The sequence below is a fragment of the Bufo gargarizans genome, chromosome 3, assembly GCF_014858855.1.
Source record: "Bufo gargarizans isolate SCDJY-AF-19 chromosome 3, ASM1485885v1, whole genome shotgun sequence".
In the NCBI taxonomy this organism is placed as follows: domain Eukaryota; kingdom Metazoa; phylum Chordata; class Amphibia; order Anura; family Bufonidae; genus Bufo; species Bufo gargarizans.
The window spans coordinates 375,289,993-375,312,269 of record NC_058082.1 but is presented as its reverse complement, the minus strand read 5'-3'; the positions used below and the strand labels follow the sequence as shown (position 1 = coordinate 375,312,269).

The following is a 22,277-nucleotide window of genomic DNA, read 5'->3' as shown; positions in this document are numbered from 1 at the left end:
TAGGGTGGACCACAGCAAGTTAATTTTCTGTTATTCCCCTGCCATGATTAATTGACAGAACCCACACTGAAAATAAGATACATCATCAGCATTGATGCTAGTGCTCAGTGGACATTGAAAGATCAAAGACCTCTGGTTGAAAATATGTCATACTCACATGGTGGAGTCTCCCCTATGCCCTATATCCCCCTTGCAGGCGATTTACACACTGGTGCGCAGGCTGTATTTAAAAGAACCGCCGCATCACGCCATTGGTGATTAGCTCAATTCCACCTTAGCCCCATTTCCTGTTGCTGGAACGCATATGCGTTCCAACTGATGGAAATACTAGTTCCTAGGGGAAGGCCATGTGATCAGTGCCGCGCCGCCCTTCCGAACGCTGGAACGCATATGCGTTCCAAGGAGCGACTTCCGGTCTTCCGGCCTCCCTCCAGTTCCTGTGTATGTAATCATGTGAGGTGCGTTGCGCTCCACATGATAATCTCCTCCCTGACAACTATATCAATACCAGGCAGAGCCCAAATCCTGTCTAAGCATGGAAATCTTTAGTTTAATCAGGGTTATGATGTATTTTGGCAAGCCTATAATCCTATATTGTGCTGTAATGATTTATTATATAGTGTGGGCTATAATACATTTTAGCAACTTTTAGGGGTTTATTTGTTCATGCTGGAAATTATGTGATATATATTTACCCCACTATATCAATGTTTATTGATTCTGCTGGAACTTTATGGGGCAAATGCTGCAATTTTACACTGATGCATCACTGCTGCGCTGCTGCACAGCGCGGCAGGCGTGTGTATCAGTGGGAGGGAGGAGGGAATGGGGGCCGGCATCTTGTTTTGTAATGGCAGCGGGGCCCGATGCAGTAACTGTATTCTACTACACCAGGCCCCGCTCACTGTATTAATCATATAGGCGGCAATGTTAATTAATCTCCAATCCAGGCTGTAGTACGGTACTTACTACTAACTTCCATAGCAGGCAGGAGGCCGGGCAAGAGGGTAGGAGGTGGCAGCGTAACTTACTATGTCACGCGCTTGCTTCATTCATAAAGTGGGCGGAGCAGGCGCGCAACATAGTGAGTTACGCTGCCGCCTCTCGCCCGGCCTCCTGCCTGCTATGGAAGTTAGAAGTAAGTACCGTACTACAGCCTGGATTGGAGATTAATTAACATTGCCTATATGATTACTACAGTGAGCGGGGCCCGGTGTAATAGAATACAGTGACTGCAGTGGGCCCCGCTGCCATTACAAAACAAGATGCCGACCCCCACCCCCTGTATTGGGGGTCATTCACTACACAGGAACACTGTTATTGGGGGGGGGGGGGAATCTGTGGATGACACATATGGTAGCATAAGATGCTATGTGTCATCCACAGATACCCCCCATAGCAGTGTCATGCCATTCCCAGATGGCCCCATCATAGTGCCATTCCTAGATGCCCCCATAATAGTGCCATCCCCAGATGCCCCCATAATAGTGCCATCCCCAGATGCCCCCATAACAGTGCCATCCCCAGATGCCCCCATAACAGTGTGTCATCCACAGACCCCTATAACAGTGCGTATTCCACAGATCCCCCATAATAGTGTCATCCACAGACCACCAATATTTGTTTTTTTATTTTCCTCCTCAAAAACCTAGGTGCAGCTTATGGGCCGGTGTGTCTTATAGGGCGAAAAATACGGTACTTACAATTTATGTTGTCATCGTTACTAATAAGTCACCATCATTTTGCCTTTAGTGATCACGCAATGAATGCTCTACCCCATCACAGAGGACTATCAGGTTTGGACTGCTGTCTCCGAACCGGATTTGTTTAAAAAATTAGTCAACAATATAGGCTCTGTCATACTGTAAAATGTATGGGCACCACTGAGGTGGTCTTGCAGCAAATTTCACGAGACTTACTTTGTCTCTCATCTATGACGTGACACTTTGTTAATTCGCATAAATTACAATGTCAAAATCTAAAGCTGAACTCGGCTTCTTTAATGAGACAGGAAGCAGAGTTCAGCTTCGGATTTTGACACTGTAGTTTATTTGAATGAACGAAGTGTCATGTCATAGATGCGAGACGGTAATCCAAACCAGATTCGCTCAACACTACTCGTCGCTGCCAACAAAGTGTATGTGTAGTAATCATCTGCCCACACCTCTCCTTCCCTGATTAGTATCTCATCTCCAGTCTTAGCTGTTCATCAACTCATCCACCATCCATCCCCTGCCAGAAGCTCCCTCCCACCAGTCTTACACATGTCTCACTCACTGTCCACACTCACCTTTCTGCAAACTCTGCTCCACTATCCATTGTGTCCCACTGTACCTCTTCCACTGCCATTAACCTTACACAGTGCATTTATATATTCAGGTCTTTCATCCTCACTTTTCCTCCCTGCTTTTACCGCACTCACCAAGATCATCTAACACTCCCTTTTCGAAACCCCTGTAGCCTTACACAAGTTAGGGATATTTGGCTTTTGGGTGAAATTTATGGAAAACGTAAAATGTTCATGCTACAGTGATATTATATCATGAAAGTAGGGCATTTACGTAGAGGCATACAGTGGTGATTTCCTCGTCTCAAACAATTTATTGAAACAAAAACCAACAACAGTGGTGGACATGCCCCCACAAAAATGTAAATGTCTTAAAAAATCGTCATGTGGTCTTGAGCATCAATTACAGCTTGACAATGACATCTCATGATGTTTACAAGTTGACTTATTGTCTGCTATGGTATCTTCTTGAAAGGCAGCCCTCAGGTCATTGAGATTCTGGGATACAGAGTTACGAGCCTCTACATGATGACTCAGCTGATCCCATACGTTTTCAAAGGGATTCAGATCTGGAGAAAGTGCAGGCCACTACATTTGAGGTACCCCAGGCTCGAGCAGCTATTCCCTGATGATGCAACCTCAATGAGCTGGTGCATTGTCGTCCATGAAGATGAAATTAGGCCTGTGCTGTTCATGCAGAGGTACAATGACTAGATTAATTATGTTATTCAAGTAGTATGGGCTTGTCACTATACGATTCACAAAGTGTAGAGCAGTTCTGTATTGACAAGACACAACTGCCCACACTAACACAACAACCACTGGTGACAACCACTCTCTCCTTGATGTCTCCAACATCATTGGCTGTCATCTTTTCTGCTCAGTGTGAATCGACTTTCATCAATGAACAGCACTGAGGCCCACTGGTCACTCGTCCATTGTAGATGCTCCCTGGCCCATGCAAGACAATGACAACTGTGCCAAGACAATGACACCTGTGCCTGGTGGTGTGATTAGGTACCTTTGCAGGTCATCTAGCACACAGACCACGCTGATGTAAACGGTTTACAGTGGTCTGACGTGACACTTGGGTGTCTCTCACCTCCCTTAAATGTGTCTGGAGTTGTGTGACATTCTTCATCTGGTTCCACAGGGCATTGTTCACAATTAAGTGTTCATCAGCGTTGGATGTGGCCATAGGACGTCCACTTCTATGCCTTTCTGTGACTCTTACAGTCTCTCTCTATCTCTGTTGAAACCTGCTAATGACACCCTGTGGCACTCTAAGCTCAGTGGCAACTTCCAACTGAGAACATTCTGCTTGAAGCATCACAATGCGGAGGTACTGTTGATCAATTGTTAGGTGCCGTCCTGTTCTCAATATGTCAAAATGTGAACAGCATAATGAGAAGGACTGTTTAAATACCACTTAAACTAAACCAGGAAATTTATTGGGCGATTCAAGGAACAAAAACCTGTTCTGAATTTTGCCATTTTGCAGCTCCTTGTTAAAAAACAGCAAGTAAAATACTAAAACAACGAACAGTTGGACATCTGCATTCAAAAGGTCACATTCAGTTCACCTGTAAAGGTTAGCCGTGCATCTTAGGTTCATACTAAAATTTTACCTACAGTTAGTTACCTGTCTGTAATCCTTCCCATGTCATTCAACCCACAAACAATGCGATATTATTTTTGTCTTCCAGTATTCTATCTTTACCTGCTATCACCACACTCTCCATGATCTTCTGTTCATCCTTCATACCAGACTGCCATGCAATCCGTCTAGTTTTCAATATATACATCTCCCTCAACTTCTCTCACTGCACCCCCCTAACAATGATCAGCTGTTCAACCTTCCTCTCAGCCCAATAAACTGTTATACAGTACATCACTATGTTTCTTACCCATAGAGGTACCCTCTACATAGGGATAGAAAAAGGCTATGATCAGGTTAATAAAAACCGCCAGGTTGAAGGAAATGGTCCCCCATAGTGTCATTCTACGTGAAAACCAATATATTAACGGCATACCTAAGGGAAAAGCACAAAACAGACAAAAATAATATGAGCTATTTGTTTTTAAGAAAGTAATAATAAATGTAATGTACAGTAATAAATAATAGTATTTGGTTCAGAACATTTTTTTTCTATATTTAGTTCATAAAGTTAATGCAGACTAGGTCTGAGGTGATAACGCATTGGCCTTTTCTTTTCTAGCTCTTTAAGAATTTGTTCACATGTGCAGTTGCTTTTGTGTTATGGTTGCTATGTTGATTTTAATAAAACTCTTTTTTACTTTATTTTTTATCAACAGCAAAAAAATGCTGATGTAAAAAGCCACAAGTTAAAGTTTTTACATGTGGCACCATATGTGTTTTTAAATTAAGATTGATTAGATCATGATCAGACAAGGGACTAATGAGGAGAAATTGTCTTCTGCAATATTCCAGACTGTTGCTACCATTTTCTTAAAACAACTCTACTTTGATGACATTTGATCAATATGGGCAATATAACTTTTTATTTGCGTTAGATTTCTTACTGTCAATATTATGATCTATGATGGAATACCTTCTATTGGTAAAGAGGTAGAAATCATTGAGTTTTAAATATATACTAGCCGAAGGACCTGGCTTTGCACGGGTATATTTCATCTATTTTATTTAATGTTTGTGTGTGTGTCGTTAAAAGATAGACAATATTCACTATAACAGTGACATCTACAGTACCCCACCCCTTTAACAGTGACCTCCACAGTGGTCTGCACCCTTAACAGTAACAACCACAGCGCCCTCCCCTTTAACAGTGACCTCCACAGCGGCCGTCCCTTTATTAGTGACCTCCACAGTATCCAGTCTCGTTAACAGTGATTTCCATTATAACCCGCCCCCTTAACAGTGACCTCCACAGAGCTCCGTTCCCTTAAAATGTGACCTCAACATCACCACGCCTCTTAATACTGACTTCCATAGCGAATCGTCCCCTTAACTGTGACCTCTACCGTTCCCTGCCCCCTTAACAAGAACCTCCACAGCGCCCGCCCCTTTAACAGTGACCTCCACAGAAGCCCACCCCTTTAACAGTGACCTCCACGGCATCTCGCCCCCTTAACAGTGACCTCCACAGCAGCCTCCCCCTAGGGTGGCCAGAGGTCCAGTTATGGAAACCTGGAGTGTAAAGCTGTGTATGTGGAGGCTAACGGCCTACGAGCTTCTATTGGCTGATAAGGGTCATGTGACCAAGCTTCTATTGGCTAATGCATTTTTTGGGGAATATCTCAGGAACGGTACGTCCTAGAGAGCCGAGACCTGGTCTCAAACCATCCTAAACACCTGATGTACCTGTCTACCAAATTTTGTGATTGAAAATGTGACAATGTTGATTCCTTTAGCGGACATACATACACACACACATACACTGAGCATTATATATATATATATATATATATATATATATACTGTAATACGGTACCTGAAATCCTCATGGATGGAAGGTATGTGTAACCCAGGTTGCTGTCCTCTGTGAAGTAAGAGCCGGTATTTTATGTGTCAGCAGCAGCTGTTGCTAATTGACACCTAAAGATTTAGCATGGCTGTTATAGCTGATCCGGGACGGCTCTTACTGGGAGTAGTCAAAGTGCTGGGTGGGTGACTACTCCCTATGTTCCAGGCTGGGTTTTGCCAGGCATAAAAACCAGGCAGCACTGCCAGGCATGTGGATTTACCTCCCTCTGACAGTGAAGCTCAGGAGTCTGTGTGCTGTGAACTGAGGGCTGTGCTGGGATTTAAGCTTTGGGCCGGGCTGCAGAACTCAGGCCCCTCTAAAGGCGAACAGGCCACCTATGGACTTGATGAGGCTGAACGGCTAACAGGGTGTGAATTAACATCCAGGAGAAAAGGTGACTTATTGTTTATGGATTTTCCTTGTGTGTGAACAAACATCAAGCCACCTGTGTTTTGTGATACACATTATCTGCATTTTGTTACACACCAATGTGTAAATAAACACTGCTTGGCATTCTCTTGATGAGCTTCAAGAGGTAGTCACCTGAAATGGTCTTCCAACAGTCTTGAAGGAGTTCCCAGAGATGCTTAGCACTTGTTGGCCCTTTTGCCTTCACTCTGCGGTCCAGCTCACCCCAAACCATCTCGATTGGGTTCAGGTCCGGTGACTGTGGAGGCCAGGTCATCTGGCGCAGCACCCCATCACTCTCCTTCATGGTCAAATAGCCCTTACACAGCCTGGAGGTGTGTTTGGGGTCATTGTCCTGTTGAAAAATAAATGATGGTCCAACTAAACGCGAACCGGATGGAATAGCATTCCGCTGCAAGATGTTGTAGTAGCCATGCTGGTTCAGTATGCCTTCAATTTTGAATAAATCCCCAACAGTGTCACCCCCACACCATCACACCTCCTCCTCCATGCTTCACGGTGGGAACCAGGCATGTAGAGTCCATCCGTTCACCTTTTCTTCGTCGCAGAAAGACACGGTGGTTGGAACCAAAGATCTCAATTTTGGACTCATCAGACCAAAGCACCGATTTCCACTGGTCTAATGTCCATTCCTTGTGTTCTTTAGCCCAAACAAGTCTCTTCTGCGTGTTGCCTGTCCTTAGCAGTGGTTTCCTAGCAGATATTCTACCATGAATGCTTGATTCACACAGTCTCCTCTTAACAGTTGTTCTAGAGATGTGTCTGCTGCTAGAACTCTGTGTGGCATTGACCTGGTCTCTAATCTGAGCTGCTGTTAACCTGCGATTTCTGAGGCTGGTGACTGGATGAACTTATCCTCCGCAGCAGAGGTGACTCTTGGTCTTCCTTTCCTGGGGCAGTCCGCATGTGAGCCAGTTTCTTTGTAGCGCTTGATGGTTTTTGTGACTGCACTTGGGGACACTTTCAAAGTTTTCCTAATTTTTCGGACTGACTGACCTTCATTTCTTAAAGTAATGATGGCCCCTCGTTTTTCTTTACTTAGCTGCTTTTTTCTTGCCAGAATACAAATTCTAACAGTCTATTCAGTAGGACTTTCAGCTGTGTATCCACCTGACTTCTCCACAACCCAACTGATGGTCCCAACACCATTTATAAGGAAAGAAATCCCACTTATTAAACCTGACAGGGCACACCTGTGAAGTGAAAACCATTTCAGGTGACTACCTCTTGAAGCTCATCAAGAGAATGCCAAGAGTGTGCAAAACAGTAATCAAAGCAAAAGGTGGCTACTTTGAAGAACCTAGAATATGACATATTTTCAGTTGTTTCATACTTTTTGATAAGTATATAATTCCACATGTGTAAATTCATAGTTTTGATGCTTTCAGTGTGAATCTACAATTTTCATAGTCATGAAAATTAAGAAAACTCTTTAAATGAGAAGGTGTATCCAAACTTTTGGTCTGTACTGTATTCACAGCCCGATGACCCCATAACAGTGTTCTCCATAGTGGCCTGTCCCCTTAACACTGACCCTCCACAGCAGCTCAACCCCTGAACAATGACATCCACAGCACCTCACCCGCTTAACAGTGACCTCCACAGAACCTTGTGTCATGCCCCACTCTGACGATGTGCGGAGGTCGGCCAGGATAACAGCACGAGGTTAGTGTTTGTTTTGGAGCCGTGCTGGATCCGCCTCTCATCAGGTGCACTGGGTGGGGTCATTAGTTTAAAGAGCACACCATTCCAGTGCTCTGAGCGGATTATAGGAATCATTGTGGTCTTAGAAGCTAGGAAGGAAGGTTGTCTGTTCCAGCTCAAAAAGATAGTGTGATTTCTAGTTTGGTTGTTTTGTGTCATCTCTCCCATCCAGGTTCTGTGCGAGCAGGCTGCTCCTATTTCCCCTCTTCACCATCTCAGGGAATTTAGGGTTTTATCAGCCCAGGCACGGGGACACATCATACCTACCTTTAAGGTCTGCATGTGGGCTGAGCAGTGCAGGGAAAGAGGTCAGGGATTAGCTAGGAGGTGACCCTTCCCCTGTCTCTCGCCCAGAGCCTGGTTGGTGGGTTATCTGTGAGTCTGAGTGCATGCCCGCCGTGACACCTTGTCCCTTAACTATGACCTCCACAGTGCCCTGCCCCTTTTACGCTGACCTCCCCAGTGGCCTGCCCCCTTTACACTGACCTCCCCAGTGGCCTGCCCCTTAACAGTCACCCCACAATGCCCCGCCTCCTTACAAGTAACCCCTGCAGTGGCTTACCCCTTAACAGTGACCTCTACAGCACCTCTCCCCCTTAACATTGACCTCCTTAGTACCCTGACACTTTAACTGTGCCCTGCATAGCGGCCCACCCCTTAACAGTGACCTCTACAGCACCCCACCCTCTTAGCATTGACTTCTACAATACCACGCCCTCAGGGGGGCTAAAAATAAATGTATGCAATACTTTCTAGATTTTTTTAGTTTTTAAATAATCTCTCGAGCTTGTACCATTCTTGAGATATTGAAATCCAGAAAAATGAATTAGCCAAATAGAAGCCTAGTCACATAACTCTTATCAGCCAATAGAAGCTTGCAGGTATTTAGTCTCCACATACACACAGTTTTACAGCAGGTTTCCATAACAACCCAGCCATTTTTTTTTTACTGTTGTAGGTCAGCTTTAGATTGAGCAGAGTGCTGTGGAGGTCACAGTTCAGGGGCAGGTAAGGTGGCCATTCAGGCCACCCTCAAAAGATGGACTTAAAAACCCTGCTCCCAGGTTCTGCTAAGCCGCACCCCCAACCTGGTTAGGTCACACCCCTCCCACATTTCGCAGCTGGCAAGGATTGAAAAAATGAAGGTAAAAATCAACTTCTGTCAGCTGCAGGGATGGGAGGGAGGGTGAATTTTTCCCTGCAGATCACATTCAGACAAGCACAGTGCTGCTGTCTGAGAGTGAGCTGTTCAAAAGGACATCCTTGTGTCCGTCCAGGACCTACTCCGGATGACAGGGAGTCTGAAAGCCGGACTGTCCGGCCTAAAACTGGACCTCTGGCCAGGGGCAGGCTGCTGTGGAGGTCACAGTTAAGGGGACAGTCCGTTATGGAGGTCAGTGTTAAGAGGCAGATTGCTGTAGAGGCCACTGTTAAAAGGATGAGTGTTGTGGAAATCCCTGTTAAGGAGATGGGGTACTGTGAAGGTCACTAATAAAGGGGCGCCCACTGTAGAGGTCACTGTTAAAGGGGCAGGCTGCTGTGGAGGTCACTGTTTAAGGGGGCCGACTGCTGTGGAGGTCACTGTTAAAGGGGCAGGCTGCTGTGGTGGTCACTGTTAAGGGGGCAGGGTGTTGTGGAGGTCACATTTTTAGGGAACAGAGCTCTGTGGAGGTCACTGTTAAGGGTGCGGGTTATTGTGGAAATCATTGTTAACGAAACAGGGTACTGCGTGGGTCACTAATAAAGGGACAGCCGCTGTGGAGGTTACTGTTAAAGGGGAAGATGCAGTGGATGTTACTGTTAAGGGGGCAGACCACTGTAGAGGTCACTGTTAAAGGGGCGGGATACTGTCTGTAGATGTCACTGTTATAGTGGATATTGTCTATCTTTTAATGACACACACAAACATTAAATGAAATAGATTAAATATACCCGTGTGAAGCTGGGTCCTATCTAGTCAAAAAACTGCTTTTGACGTTTCTCAGAATAGTTGTAGGTAAAGATTGGTCTAATTGTCAGCACTCTGTGTACAGATGCCAGTCAACCTATTATCATCTGTTTTCAGTGCATAAGACACTTTCGGCCTTATCCATTTCTTTTTAGGACTGGAACAAGTGCTGAAACCACACAACAGTTCATTTCCTGAAAAAAAAAACATATTAAGAGCTTATCTGAAAAGGCCATACTGCGCAATTTCTTCTGCCACTCCATCTCATTATGAAGGAAAGATGACTGGTCAAAGAAATCGCTAACTTTGCTGCTTTGTTCGTCCTGCTCTGTGGTAGTGAATACTCTGTGCTTTGTCTCTTCTGTGAGGAACTTGCAGATATTTGGAACAGGAAACACAATTTGTTCCATACTTCGGTCTGAACGTACAATCTATGGAAAGCAAACACACAATTCATGAGGCACATAGAAAAAAGTATTCACGCAATTGGCAATGTGTAAAATAAATGTGTACAGTAATAGAGCTGAGCATACTGCTGCCTGAGGCAAAACCAAAGCTTCATGTTTTCCACGATTTATGCAATCTATTACTTTCACATTTACATCGCTGAAACTTTCTCAATAATAAAATCCACTGTGGAAAATGTTTATCTGACAACTGCAGGAGATACTGGGGCACATTTATCAAATTTACCTAAAGGAAAGTGGTCTTTGATGGCCTAAGCAACCAATCACAGCTCACTTTTTAGAGCAGTTTAGAAACAAAAGCTGAGCTGTGAATGGTTGCTATGGGCTATTTTCTTATAGACAGTTTTGATAAATTGTATTTACATGATTTCCTGGCCTTAATTCATACACTCCTCAATATTACAAATGCAACACCAATAACAGGGATGCTCAACCTGCAGCCCTCCAGCTGTTGTAAAACTACAACTCCCACCATGCCCTTCTGTAGGCCGATAGCTGTAGGCTGTCCGGGAATGGTGGGAGTTGTAGTTTTGCAACAGCTGGAGGGCCGCAGGTTGAGCATGCCTGACCAAGAAGGACAAGCATTAGGCTATGCAAATCAATAAATTAGCAGGTGTCGCTAAGCTCTGCTCTAGTTTGTGGCATATGGGAGGGGCATAAAAGTTAGATTGAAAGCAACATTTATCATTACCTTGGTTTATCATTCTAGTAGATCGCTATGCGCCTAGGCCAAGATGCTAGCTCTGTTCAACACTGCATGACCCAGGGGTACTTTTACATTTACATCACCAAAAGTTTCTCAGTAATTAAATTCACTGTGGAAAAATGTTATCTGACAACTGCAGGAGATACTGGGGCACATTTATCAAAACTAACTAAAGGAAAGCTTGTCTTTGTTGTCCATAGCAACCAATCACAGCTCAGCTTTCATTTTACTAAAGCAGTTTAGAAATGAAAGCCGAGCTTTGAATGGTTGCTATGGGCTATTTTCTTGTAGACAGTTTTGATTAGTTGTATTTATATGATTTCAAACCACTTTCCTGGCCTGAATTAATATACCCCTCGGTATTGCAATTGCAATACCAAGAAGGACCAGCTGTATGGTTATGCAAATCATTGAAGTAGCAGGTATCACTAAGCTCTGCAAATGATCAAATTTCCAACCAACTAAATCAAATCTGTGGCATATAGGAGGGGCATAAAAGCTGGATTGAAAGCAAGGTTGATCACTACCTTGGTTTATCACTCTGGCAGATCTCTATGTGCCTAGGCCAAGGTGTTAGCACTGTTCAATATTTCATGTCCCAGGGGTTGAGAACTGGAATGAGAGCAAGAGCTGCACAGAGGCGAACCTCTACACAGACAGATTGTCTGATTAGAAGAATGGTCTGTAGTGATCCATTCTCTACTGCAAGTGTAAAAGGATATCACTTCCCAAGCCTAGTGGCAAACAGTGTCTACACAAACTATTAGAAGGCATTTGCACAATGTTGGGCTACAAGCCAGATGTCCAGCTACAGGTGTACCCCTGACCTCACAGCACCTCTCTCATAGGCTATTATGATGCACAGCAAGACAGCGATGGACACTAGAATGGGGATCTATCATCTTCAATGATGAGTTCCGCTTTTGTCTTAGACACAATGATAGCCGTGGACTGATCAGCAGACCACCCAAGGCAACGCCATAAAGAAGTATTCAAATGGAAACATCACTCTGGTTCTACTCCAAGGATTACGGTGTGTGATGGTGTAATGTATGGTAGCCGGACCCATCTAGTCTTCATTTCAGGTACACCAACAACTCGGTGTTACATTGATTTGGTCATGGAACCAGTGATACGGCCATTTCTCCAAAGGGGACCACAAGCCTTTTTCAAACAAGATAATGCCAGGCCGGATGTTGCTCATGCTACTGTGAGCAGCCGGCGTGGCCTAAATATGCTACCATGGCCTGCTGCATCTGAAGACTTTTCTCCCATCAAGCACATCTGGGGCATCATTGGTCCGCAATTGCAAAAGGAGCTGCTAGCAATGGATCTTGAAGATTTACATGCCCAAGTTCATTCAGAATGGCAGAACAATCTTCAGAAAACCATTAATAACCTCATTCATAGCATGCCAAGGAGTGTGTCTGTGTACTTCTGCTTGTGGAATTCATACTCTATACTTAAACAAAACATTTTGAATATATTCCATTTTTATGTCATACTTTTCCTTCTTGCTGTTGCAGTTTCAATGTTGAGGAGTGTACTATCCTAACTGCCTCACAACTGACCTGTTCCTACACTTTTCCCATCTTACTAGAGGTGCCTATATATTTTAGTCTAAAGTTGATCAAAAGCAAGGAATTCAACCAAAGCTAACATTCATCAGTTGAATTTTAACAATGAACAATAATTTTTGTCGACTGATTACACACCATTATTGTCTGAAAGTAAGTTGGACGTTTTTAATATTTTCATCCAGTAGTTGGAAGAGAGACCTTTCATTCAAAAAAGACAATTCACAGACAAAAGATCTTTCGTCCATCGCGTGGTTTCATTGAACATGTATGGCCAGTTTGAACATATCTAACGGCCAATATGGCCTATGGCTGATTTGCTAAACAAACAGTCATCAAATTTGTTTTTTTAACTACTGTTAAATCGTAAACCAAGTACTAGGTAATGTGTATGGCCAACTTATGTAACAAGATTACCTCAATTTGTGCAGTATGCTTGGCATAGTATACCAGAGGATCTTCTTTTTCTTCCTCCACTGGGGCAGTTTTCGCCTTCAACATTTGTGTCAGCTGTTTATTATTTAGGCTGAGCTGCAAATTAAATGTATGTAACACGAGTAGCTCATTAATAAGATTAATGTATTCTCACTTTCTAAAGTTCTTTTTACAGTTGTTATTATATGCTGTTCTAAATAACCAGAATAATAGGAAAATGTGGAATATCTGGTAAGTTTCACCAAACTTCACATGTCATATACCAAGCATTCTGAGCTAAGAATATTGGCTGTATCTTGATTTTACACTGGCACCTTTAAAAATGTTGGCGCCTAATATACACCAGTAACAGGTACTGAAATGCCACTTTTGATATTATTCAATTTAGGTATATGAACATCCATGCATCAGTTTATTAGCTTTCTGAAAAACATTATTCTCAGGCCTCTTGCACGCGACCGTATGGCTTTTTCAGTATTTTGCAGTCCGCAAAAAAACGGATTCGCAAAAAATGTGGAACGGAACAGCAGGTCCCTGATAGAACAGTACTAGCCTTGTCCATTATGCGGACAATAATAGGACATCTTATATCTTTGAACGGAAAAACGGAAATTCGGAAACGAAAGGCATACAGAGTACCTTCCTTTTTTCTGTGGATCCATTAAAATGAATGGGTCCGTATACGGAACGCAAAAAACGGAACGGAAAAAAAACGTTTGTGTGCAAGAGGCCTCAATATGATAAGTGTGTAGACTTTTCTTAAGGGATGAATGTGGAAGAAAAAAAGATATCTGAAGAAAAATACTTCAAAGTCTCTGCTAAGATTCAAACCAGGGATCTCTACATGCAAAAGTTGTATCTTAACCTCTAAGCTATATCTTAACCTCTACGCTATAGCATCACCACATAGAGGTTATATGGTTATGTATATAATTCCACACATGTGGAATTATATACATAAAAAAAAGTGTGAAACAACTGAAAATATGTCATATTCTAGGTTCTTCAAAGTAGCCACCTTTTGCTTTGATTACTCTTGGCATTCTCTTGATGAGCTTCAAGAGGTAGTCACCTGAAATGGTCTTCCAACAGTCTTGAAGGAGTTCCCAGAGATGCTTAGCACTTGTTGGCCCTTTTGCCTTCACTCTGCGGTCCAGCTCACCCCAAACCATCTCGATTGGGTTCAGGTCCGGTGACTGTGGAGGCCAGGTCATCTGGCGCAGCACCCCATCACTCTCCTTCATGGTCAAATAGCCCTTACACAGCCTGGAGGTGTGTTTGGGGTCATTGTCCTGTTGAAAAATAAATGATGGTCCAACTAAACGCAAACCGGATGGAATAGCATGCCGCTGCAAGATGCTGTGTTAGCCATGCTGGTTCAGTATGCCTTCAATTTTGAATAAATCCCCAACAGTATCACCAGCAAAACACCCCCACACCATCACACCTCCTCCTCCATGCTTCACAGTGGGAACCAGGCATGTAGAGTCCATCCGTTCACCTTTTCTGCGTCGCACAAAGACACGGTGGTTGGAACCAAAGATCTCAAATTTGGACTCATCAGACCAAAGCACAGATTTCCACTGGTATAATGTCCATTCCTTGTGTTCTTTAGCCCAAACAAGTCTCTTCTGCTTGTTGCCTGTCCTTAGCAGTGGTTTCCTAGCAGATATTCTACCATGAAGGCCTGATTCACACAGTCTCCTCTTAACAGTTGTTCTAGAGATGTGTCTGCTGCTAGAACTCTGTGTGGCATTGACCTGGTCTCTAATCTGAGCTGCTGTTAACCTGCGATTTCTGAGTCTGGTGACTCGGATTAACTTATCCTCCGCAGCAGAGGTGACTCTTGGTCTTCCTTTCCTGGGGCGGTCCGCATGTGAGCCAGTTTCTTTGTAGCGCTTGATGGTTTTTGTGACTGCACTTGGGGACACTTTCAAAGTTTTCCCAATTTTTCGGACTGACTGACCTTCATTTCTTAAAGTAATGATGGCCCCTCGTTTTTCTTTACTTAGCTGCTTTTTTCTTGCCATAATACAAATTCTAACAGTCTATTCAGTAGGACTATCAGCTGTGTATCCACCTGCCTTCTCCACAACGCAACTGATGGTCCCAACCCCATTTATAAGGCAAGAAATCTCACTTATTAAACCTAACAGAGCACACCTGTGAAGTGAAAACCATTTCAGGTGACTACCTCTTAAAGCTTATCAAGAGAATGCCAAGAGTGTGCAAAGCAGAAATCAAAGCAAAAGGTGGCTACTTTGAAGAACCTAGAACAGTGTTGGCGAACCTATGGCACGGGTGCCAGAGGCGGCACTCAGAGACCTCTCAGTGGGCACCCACACCCTGGAAAAAGTCTATGGTGTACCAATATGCCTTAGACTTTTCCTGCCATTCATCAGTGCAGGGCGCACTATGAACGGCACAGGCAGCGCATTAAATGTAGGCAGCTATTATAGCTAAATGATAAAGTACATGGAAGATATACTATATTGGACTGTTGTATTCAGGGTACATTGCCGTGTTGGCACTTTACGATAAATACGTGGGTTTTTGGTTACAGTTTGGGCACTCGGTCTTAAAAAGGTTCACCATCACTGACCTAGAATATGACATATTTTCAGTTGTTTCACACTTTTTTATGTATATAATTCCACATGTGTTAATTCATAGTTTTGATACCTTCAGTGTGAATCTACAATTTTCATAGTCATGAAAATAAAGAAAACTCTTTGAATGAGAAGGTGTGTCCAAACTTTTGGTCTGTACTGTATATTAGCTTATAATATCTCAGTATGGTGAAGCTATAGTACATTGTGTGTTTAACACACATGTATACAGTAGATATGTATAAGCCAGGACACATCTCTGCCCTCAGCCTGATGTCTTTCCCTGTCAATCAAGGAGAGGGGGATGTGTGCATTCAGTCCCGCCACTTAGTGCTTGAATTGCTCATTTGCATATGAATACAAATTCTGATATCTCTGCAGCCGTTTAACATACAGACAAAAGAAATGTATCGTTTTAATCAGCATGATAAGCCCTACCAGGAGTTGATCCTGGTGACAGAACCACTTTAAAACATGGATGAAAATTAGACAAAAAATGAAAAGTGACAGGTAAAAGAGGACCTTTAACCTGGATATCCTTAATCTAATTATTATTGTACCTTATAGTGCAGCCCCCACTGATGTCTTGGCACTTTTTTTTCTTTAAAGTTCATCCGCTGTGGTCCCCGTATCTTTTGGCGCCTCATATGCTAATCAGGCGACTCAGTTATACTAGGCATGGACTTCTCCTGGGCGCGGTTATCTTCTCCCTGGCTGTGAGCGCATCTAATCAGAGCATCCCACTCTAAGCCAGGGAGAAGGAGCTCAAGCTCTCGCAGGAGAAGGAGCTGCGAATCTCGCAAGAAATTGAGCTCCTTCTCCTTGGCTAAGAGCGGGGCACTCTGATTGGATGTGCTCGCAGCCAGAGAGAAGATAACCACACCCAGGAGAAATACAAGTCCATGCCTAATATAACTGAGTTGCCGCATTAGCATATGAGGTGCCAAAAGATACAGGTACCACAGCGGACGAACGGGGGGTTCTTTAATTTTTTTTTATCTGTGTACTGTACTCCAGGGTTATCAGTTAATTTCACCAGCAAACTACTGTTTAATGTTCGAGACTTGCAAATGAATCAAGATGAATTATTGATGCTTATTTCCCTTACAAAAATGTTTTATCTTTCTATAAAAGTAAATAATTTAAGGCAGACAACTGTCATTAATGTTCTGGATTGTGGCTGTTGTTACTCATTAATGTTCTGGATTGTGGTTGTTGTTACTCATAAAAATGGGTGGTCGTAACCATGGAAACGAGCAGTGTATAATGTGATGAAAAAATTATTTCAGCCAGCAAAGGAAACCCTATGGATAATAACAATACATTAGTAAGTGCCTTGTATTAACTTTCTCTACATAATAAATGCCATTTGCTGAAGTGAGACAACCCCTTTAAATCTGAAATAGAGGCAAGTGAGACTAGTGGATGTGAAGATGTTATTGGGGTCAATCTGATAAAAGGTGGTTGGTTAAAAACATATATATTAAATGTGTATACTGTAGCTAGTATTACCATAGTAGAGATACTTTCTTCTTCCTCTTGAATTCTACGAATAGGCTTCAAAAGATGTTGTAGGTGCCTGTTGTGACGCGACAGCTACAAGAAAATATCAAGACACAACATTTCATGACATTCTCTCAATTATTGAAAGGTTTGAGCAGTTTCTGTGAACAAAAAACAACAGATACAAAATTGTGCCAATTTACATCAATAAACTGTATATTATAGAGAGGGGAATTAGCCATTAACTGAACTGCTGATCTCATGTTTTAAAGGGGTTTTCCAATTTCTGAAACAGCCCCCCCCCCCATGTGCTGGGCCCCTCACAGGTAATATACTTACCCCGCTCCCGGCACAGATCCTGTTCCCCGCACCACCGCTGCTGCTTCTTCCTGTACACGGATAAAAACATCCGGTGTTGGGGGGGAGAGAGCAGCCAATAGCAGGCGGGGACGAGCCTCCCTAGCATTGTGGGTGACGCTAGAGAGGCTCATACCTGTCCCCACATGCCATTGGCGCTCCCCCCTGACACCGGATGTTTTAATCCGCGCACAGGGAGAAGCAGCAGTGGCGGTGCAGAGACCAGAAGCGGCCCAACTGTGAGAGGCCTGGCACAAGGCTGGGCTGAAATTGGATAACCCCTTTAAGTAGCTACATCTATCACTCGGTCTGTGAATAGCTAACTGTTTTTTTTAAATGACATGTCAATCAAAAAATCAAAGGTAAAAAGGTGACTGTGTGCAGTGACCACCAGGGAGAGCATAAAATCTTAATGCATACTCTTTCATCGGATTTAAAGGAATTTTCAAGGAATGGTATGATAACGTACTCCAGCAATCCATCCAGAAAGTGACTAGGGTGGGTTACTTTTACTTTTACAGCTGCTGGGGGGGGGGCTCATTACACATACTTTACAGCAGGAACTATGCTGTACTGTAGATAGTAGTAATGCTATACTCTGTCACAACTGAGCAGCCAAACAGGAACGGGTAGCAGGATCACATCCCTACTCCTCATTCCGGTCAGGATGCTCTGCCATGACAGAGGATCTTATCATTACTAGTTCCTGTTCTACAATACGTGTTAAAAGGAGATTATTCATGAGATATGCTGTCAGTTTGAACAGCCTGACTGCACATCTTGGCAGGAGTCACCATCAGAGAAGAACACAGAGAAGAACACAGAGTCACCATCAGAGAAGCAGTGTAATGAGTGCCTGTCCTCCACGCCTCATAAGCAAGTATAAAGCGAAGACAACTCACCAAATTGTAGGATGTTATGTTTATACCCTTCCCAGAGAACCCCTTTGATATAACAGTATGTAGCAAGTTCATAAGGTCTCTCTAATGGTTACTGCAGACAGTCTGAAATTTATCATTTAACTGTACAGTCGTTGTCAAAAGTTTTGAGAATGACACAAATATTAGTTTTCACAAAGTTTGCTGCTAAACTGCTTTTAGATCTTTGTTTCAGTTGTTTCTGTAATGTAGTGAAATATAATTACACGCACTTCATACGTTTCAAAGGCTTTTATCGACAATTACATGACATTTATGCAAAGAGTCAGTATTTGCAGTGTTGGCCCTTCTTTTTCAGGACCTCTGCATTTCGACTGGGCATGCTCTCAATCAACTTCTGGGCCAATTCCTGACTGATAGCAACCCATTCTTTCATAATCACTTCTTGGAGTTTGTCAGAATCAGTGGGTTTTTGTTTGTCCACCCGCCTCTTGAGGATTGACCACAAGTTCTCAATGGGATTAAGATCTGGGGAGTTTCCAGGCCATGGACCCAAAATGTCAATGTTTTGGTCCCCGAGCCACTTAGTTATCACTTTTGCCTTATGGCACGGTGCTCCATTGTGCTGGAAAATTCATTGTTCTTCACCAAACTGTTGTTGGATTGTTGGAAGAAGTTGCTGTTGGAGGGTGTTTTGGTACCATTCTTTATTCATGGCTGTGTTTTGGGGCAAAATTGTGAGCCCACTCCCTTGGATGAGAAGCAACTCCACACATGAATGGTCTCAGGATGCTTTACTGTTGGCATGACACAGGACTGATGGTAGCACTCACCTTTTCTTCTCTGGACAAGCCTTTTTCCTGATGCCCCAAACAATCGGAAAGAGGCTTCATCGGAGAATATGACTTTGCCCCAGTCCTCAGCAGTCCATTCACCATATTTTCTGCAGAAGATCAATCTGCCTCTGATGTTTTTTTTTGGAGAGGAGTGGCTTCTTTGCTGCCCTTCTTGACAACAGGCCATCTTCCAAAAGTCTTCGCCTCACTGTGCATGCAGATGTGCTCACACCTGCCTGCTACCATTCCTGAGAACGCTCTGCACTGGTGGCACTCCGATCCCGCAGCTGAATCCTCTTTAGGAGACGATCCTTGCGCTTGCTGGACTTTGTTGAACGCCCTGAAGCCTTCTTAACCACCTCAGGACCGCCGTACGCAGGATTGCGTCCTGCCGGCGGTCCTGCTCTTCTGGGTGGACGCATATACGCGTCCTCCCGCGAGAGCCGAGATTTCCTGTGAACGCGCGTGCGCTCACAGGAACGGAAGGTAAGCGAGTGGATCTCCAGCCTGCCAGCGGCGATCGCTCGCTGGCAGGCTGGAGATCCGAATTTTTTAACCCCTAACAGGTATATTAGACGCTGTTTTCATAACAGCGTCTAATATACCTCCTACCTGGTCCTCTGGTGGTCCCTTTTGTTAGGATCGACCACCAGAGGACTCAGGTAGGTCAGTACAGTAGCACCAAACACCACACTACACCCCCCCCCCGTCACTTATTAACCCCTTATAAACCCCTGATCACCCATGATCACCCATGATCACCCTATATAAACTCCCTGATCACCCCCCTGTCATTGATCACCGCCCTGTCATTGATCACCCCCCTGTCAGGCTCCGTTCAGACGTCCGTATGATTTTTATGGATCCACGGATACATGGATCGGATCCGCAAAAAGCATACGGACGTCTGAATGGAGCCTTACAGGGGGGTGATCAATGACAGGCGGGTGATCACCCATATACACTCCATGATCACCCCCTGTCATTGATCACCCCCCTGTCATTGATCACCCCCCTGTAAGGCTCCATTCAGACGTCCGCATGATTTTTACGGATCCATGGATACATGGATCGGATCCGCAAAACACATGCGGACGTCTGAATGGAGCCTTACAGGGGGTGATCAATGACAGGCGGGTGATCACCCATATACACTCCCTGATCACCCCCCTGTCATTGATAACCCCCCTGTAAGGCTCCATTCAGACGTCCGCATGTGTTTTGTGGATCCGATCCATGTATCCATGGATCCGTAAAAATCATGCGGACGTCTGAATGGAGCCTTACAGGGGGTGATCAATGACAGGCGGGTGATCACCCATATACACTCCCTGATCACCCCCTGTCATTGATCACCCCCCTGTCATTGATCACCCCCCTGTAAGGCTCCATTCAGACGTCCGCATGATTTTTACGGATCCATGGATCGGATCCGCAAAACACATGCGGATGTCTGAATGGAGCCTTACAGGGGGGTGATCATTGACAGGGGGGTGATCACCCTGATCACCCCCTGTCATTGATAACCCCCCTGTAAGGCTCCATTCAGACGTCCGCATGTGTTTTGTGGATCCGATCCATGTATCCGTAAAAAATCATGCGGATGTCTGAATGGAGCCTTACAGGGGGGGTGATCAGTGACAGGGGGGTGATCACCCTGATCACCCCCTGTCATTGATAACCCCCCTGTAAGGCTCCATTCAGACGTCCACATGTGTTTTGTGGCTCCGATCCATGTATCCATAAAAAATCATGCGGATGTCTGAATGGAGCCTTACAGGGGGGGTGATCATTGACAGGGGGGTGATCACCCTGATCACCCCGTCATTGATAACCCCCCTGTAAGGCTCCATTCAGACGTCCGCATGTGTTTTGTGGATCCGATCCATGTATCCATGGATCGTAAAAATCATGCGGATGTCTGAATGGAGCCTTACAGGGGGGGTGATCAGTGACAGGGGGGTGATCAGGGAGTCTATATGGGTGATCATCCCCCTGTCATTGATCACCCCCCTGTCATTGATCACCCCCCTGTCATTGATCACCCCCCCCTGGTAAGGCTCCATTCATGGCGAGTTCCTAGAATTTTTTATTTTTTGTCGCAAGTTAGTGGAATATGAGACTTTGTAAGGAAAAAAGAGAAAAAAAAAATCATCATTTTCCGCTAACTTGTGACAAAAAATTAAAAATTCTAGGAACTCGCCATGCCCCTCACGGAATACCTTGGGGTGTCTTCTTTCCAAAATGGGGTCACTTGTGGCGTAGTTATACTGCCCTGGCAATTTAGGGGCCCAAATGTGTGGAAGTACCTTGCAATCAAAATGTGTAAAAAATGGCCTGCAAAATCTGAAAGGTGCACTTTGGAATATGTGCCCCTTTGCCCACCTTGGCAGCAAAAAAGTGTCACACATCTGGTATCGCCGTACTCAGGAGAAGTTGGGGAATGTGTTTTGGGGTGTCATTTTACATATACCCATGCTGGATGAGAGAAATATCTTGGCAAAAGACCCATTTTTTTATACAAAGTTGGCATTTGACCAAGATATTTTTCTCACCCAGCATGGGTATATGTAAAATGACACCCCAAAACACATTCCCCAACTTCTCCTGAGTACGGCGATACCAGATGTGTCACACTTTTTTGATGCCAAGGTGGGCAAAGGGGCACATATTCCAAAGTGCACCTTTTGGATTTCACCGGTCATTTTTTACACATTTTGATTGCAAAGTTCTTCTCACACATTTGGGCCCCTAAATTGCCAGGGCAGTATAACTACCCCACAAGTGACCCCATTTTGGAAAGAAGACACCCCAAGGTATTCTGTGAGGGGCATGGTGAGTTCCTAGAATTTTTATTTTTTTGTCGCAAGTTAGTGGAATATGAGACTTTGTAAGAAAAAAATAAAAATAAAAATCATCATCATTTTCCGCTAACTTGTGACAAAAAATAAAAAGTTCTATGAACTCACTATGCCCATCAGCGAATACCTTAGGGTGTCTACTTTCCGAAATGGGGTCATTTGTGGGGGTTTTCT

General features: G+C 44.0%; 1 protein-coding gene across 2 annotated transcripts in view; it reads right to left on the bottom strand.

The window, feature by feature from the left end:
* ITPR3 (inositol 1,4,5-trisphosphate receptor type 3) overlaps positions 1-22,277 on the bottom strand; it is a 498,562-nt gene that overhangs the window by 64,021 nt on the left and 412,264 nt on the right. For both annotated transcript variants that reach the window (XM_044288135.1, XM_044288136.1), the window contains exons 46-49: positions 17,181-17,264; positions 13,042-13,155; positions 10,113-10,305; positions 4,195-4,320 (exon numbers count right to left, since the gene is read on the bottom strand). In XM_044288135.1, the coding sequence (XP_044144070.1) occupies positions 4,195-4,320; positions 10,113-10,305; positions 13,042-13,155; positions 17,181-17,264 (517 nt within the window). The remainder of the gene's footprint in view (positions 1-4,194; positions 4,321-10,112; positions 10,306-13,041; positions 13,156-17,180; positions 17,265-22,277) is intronic.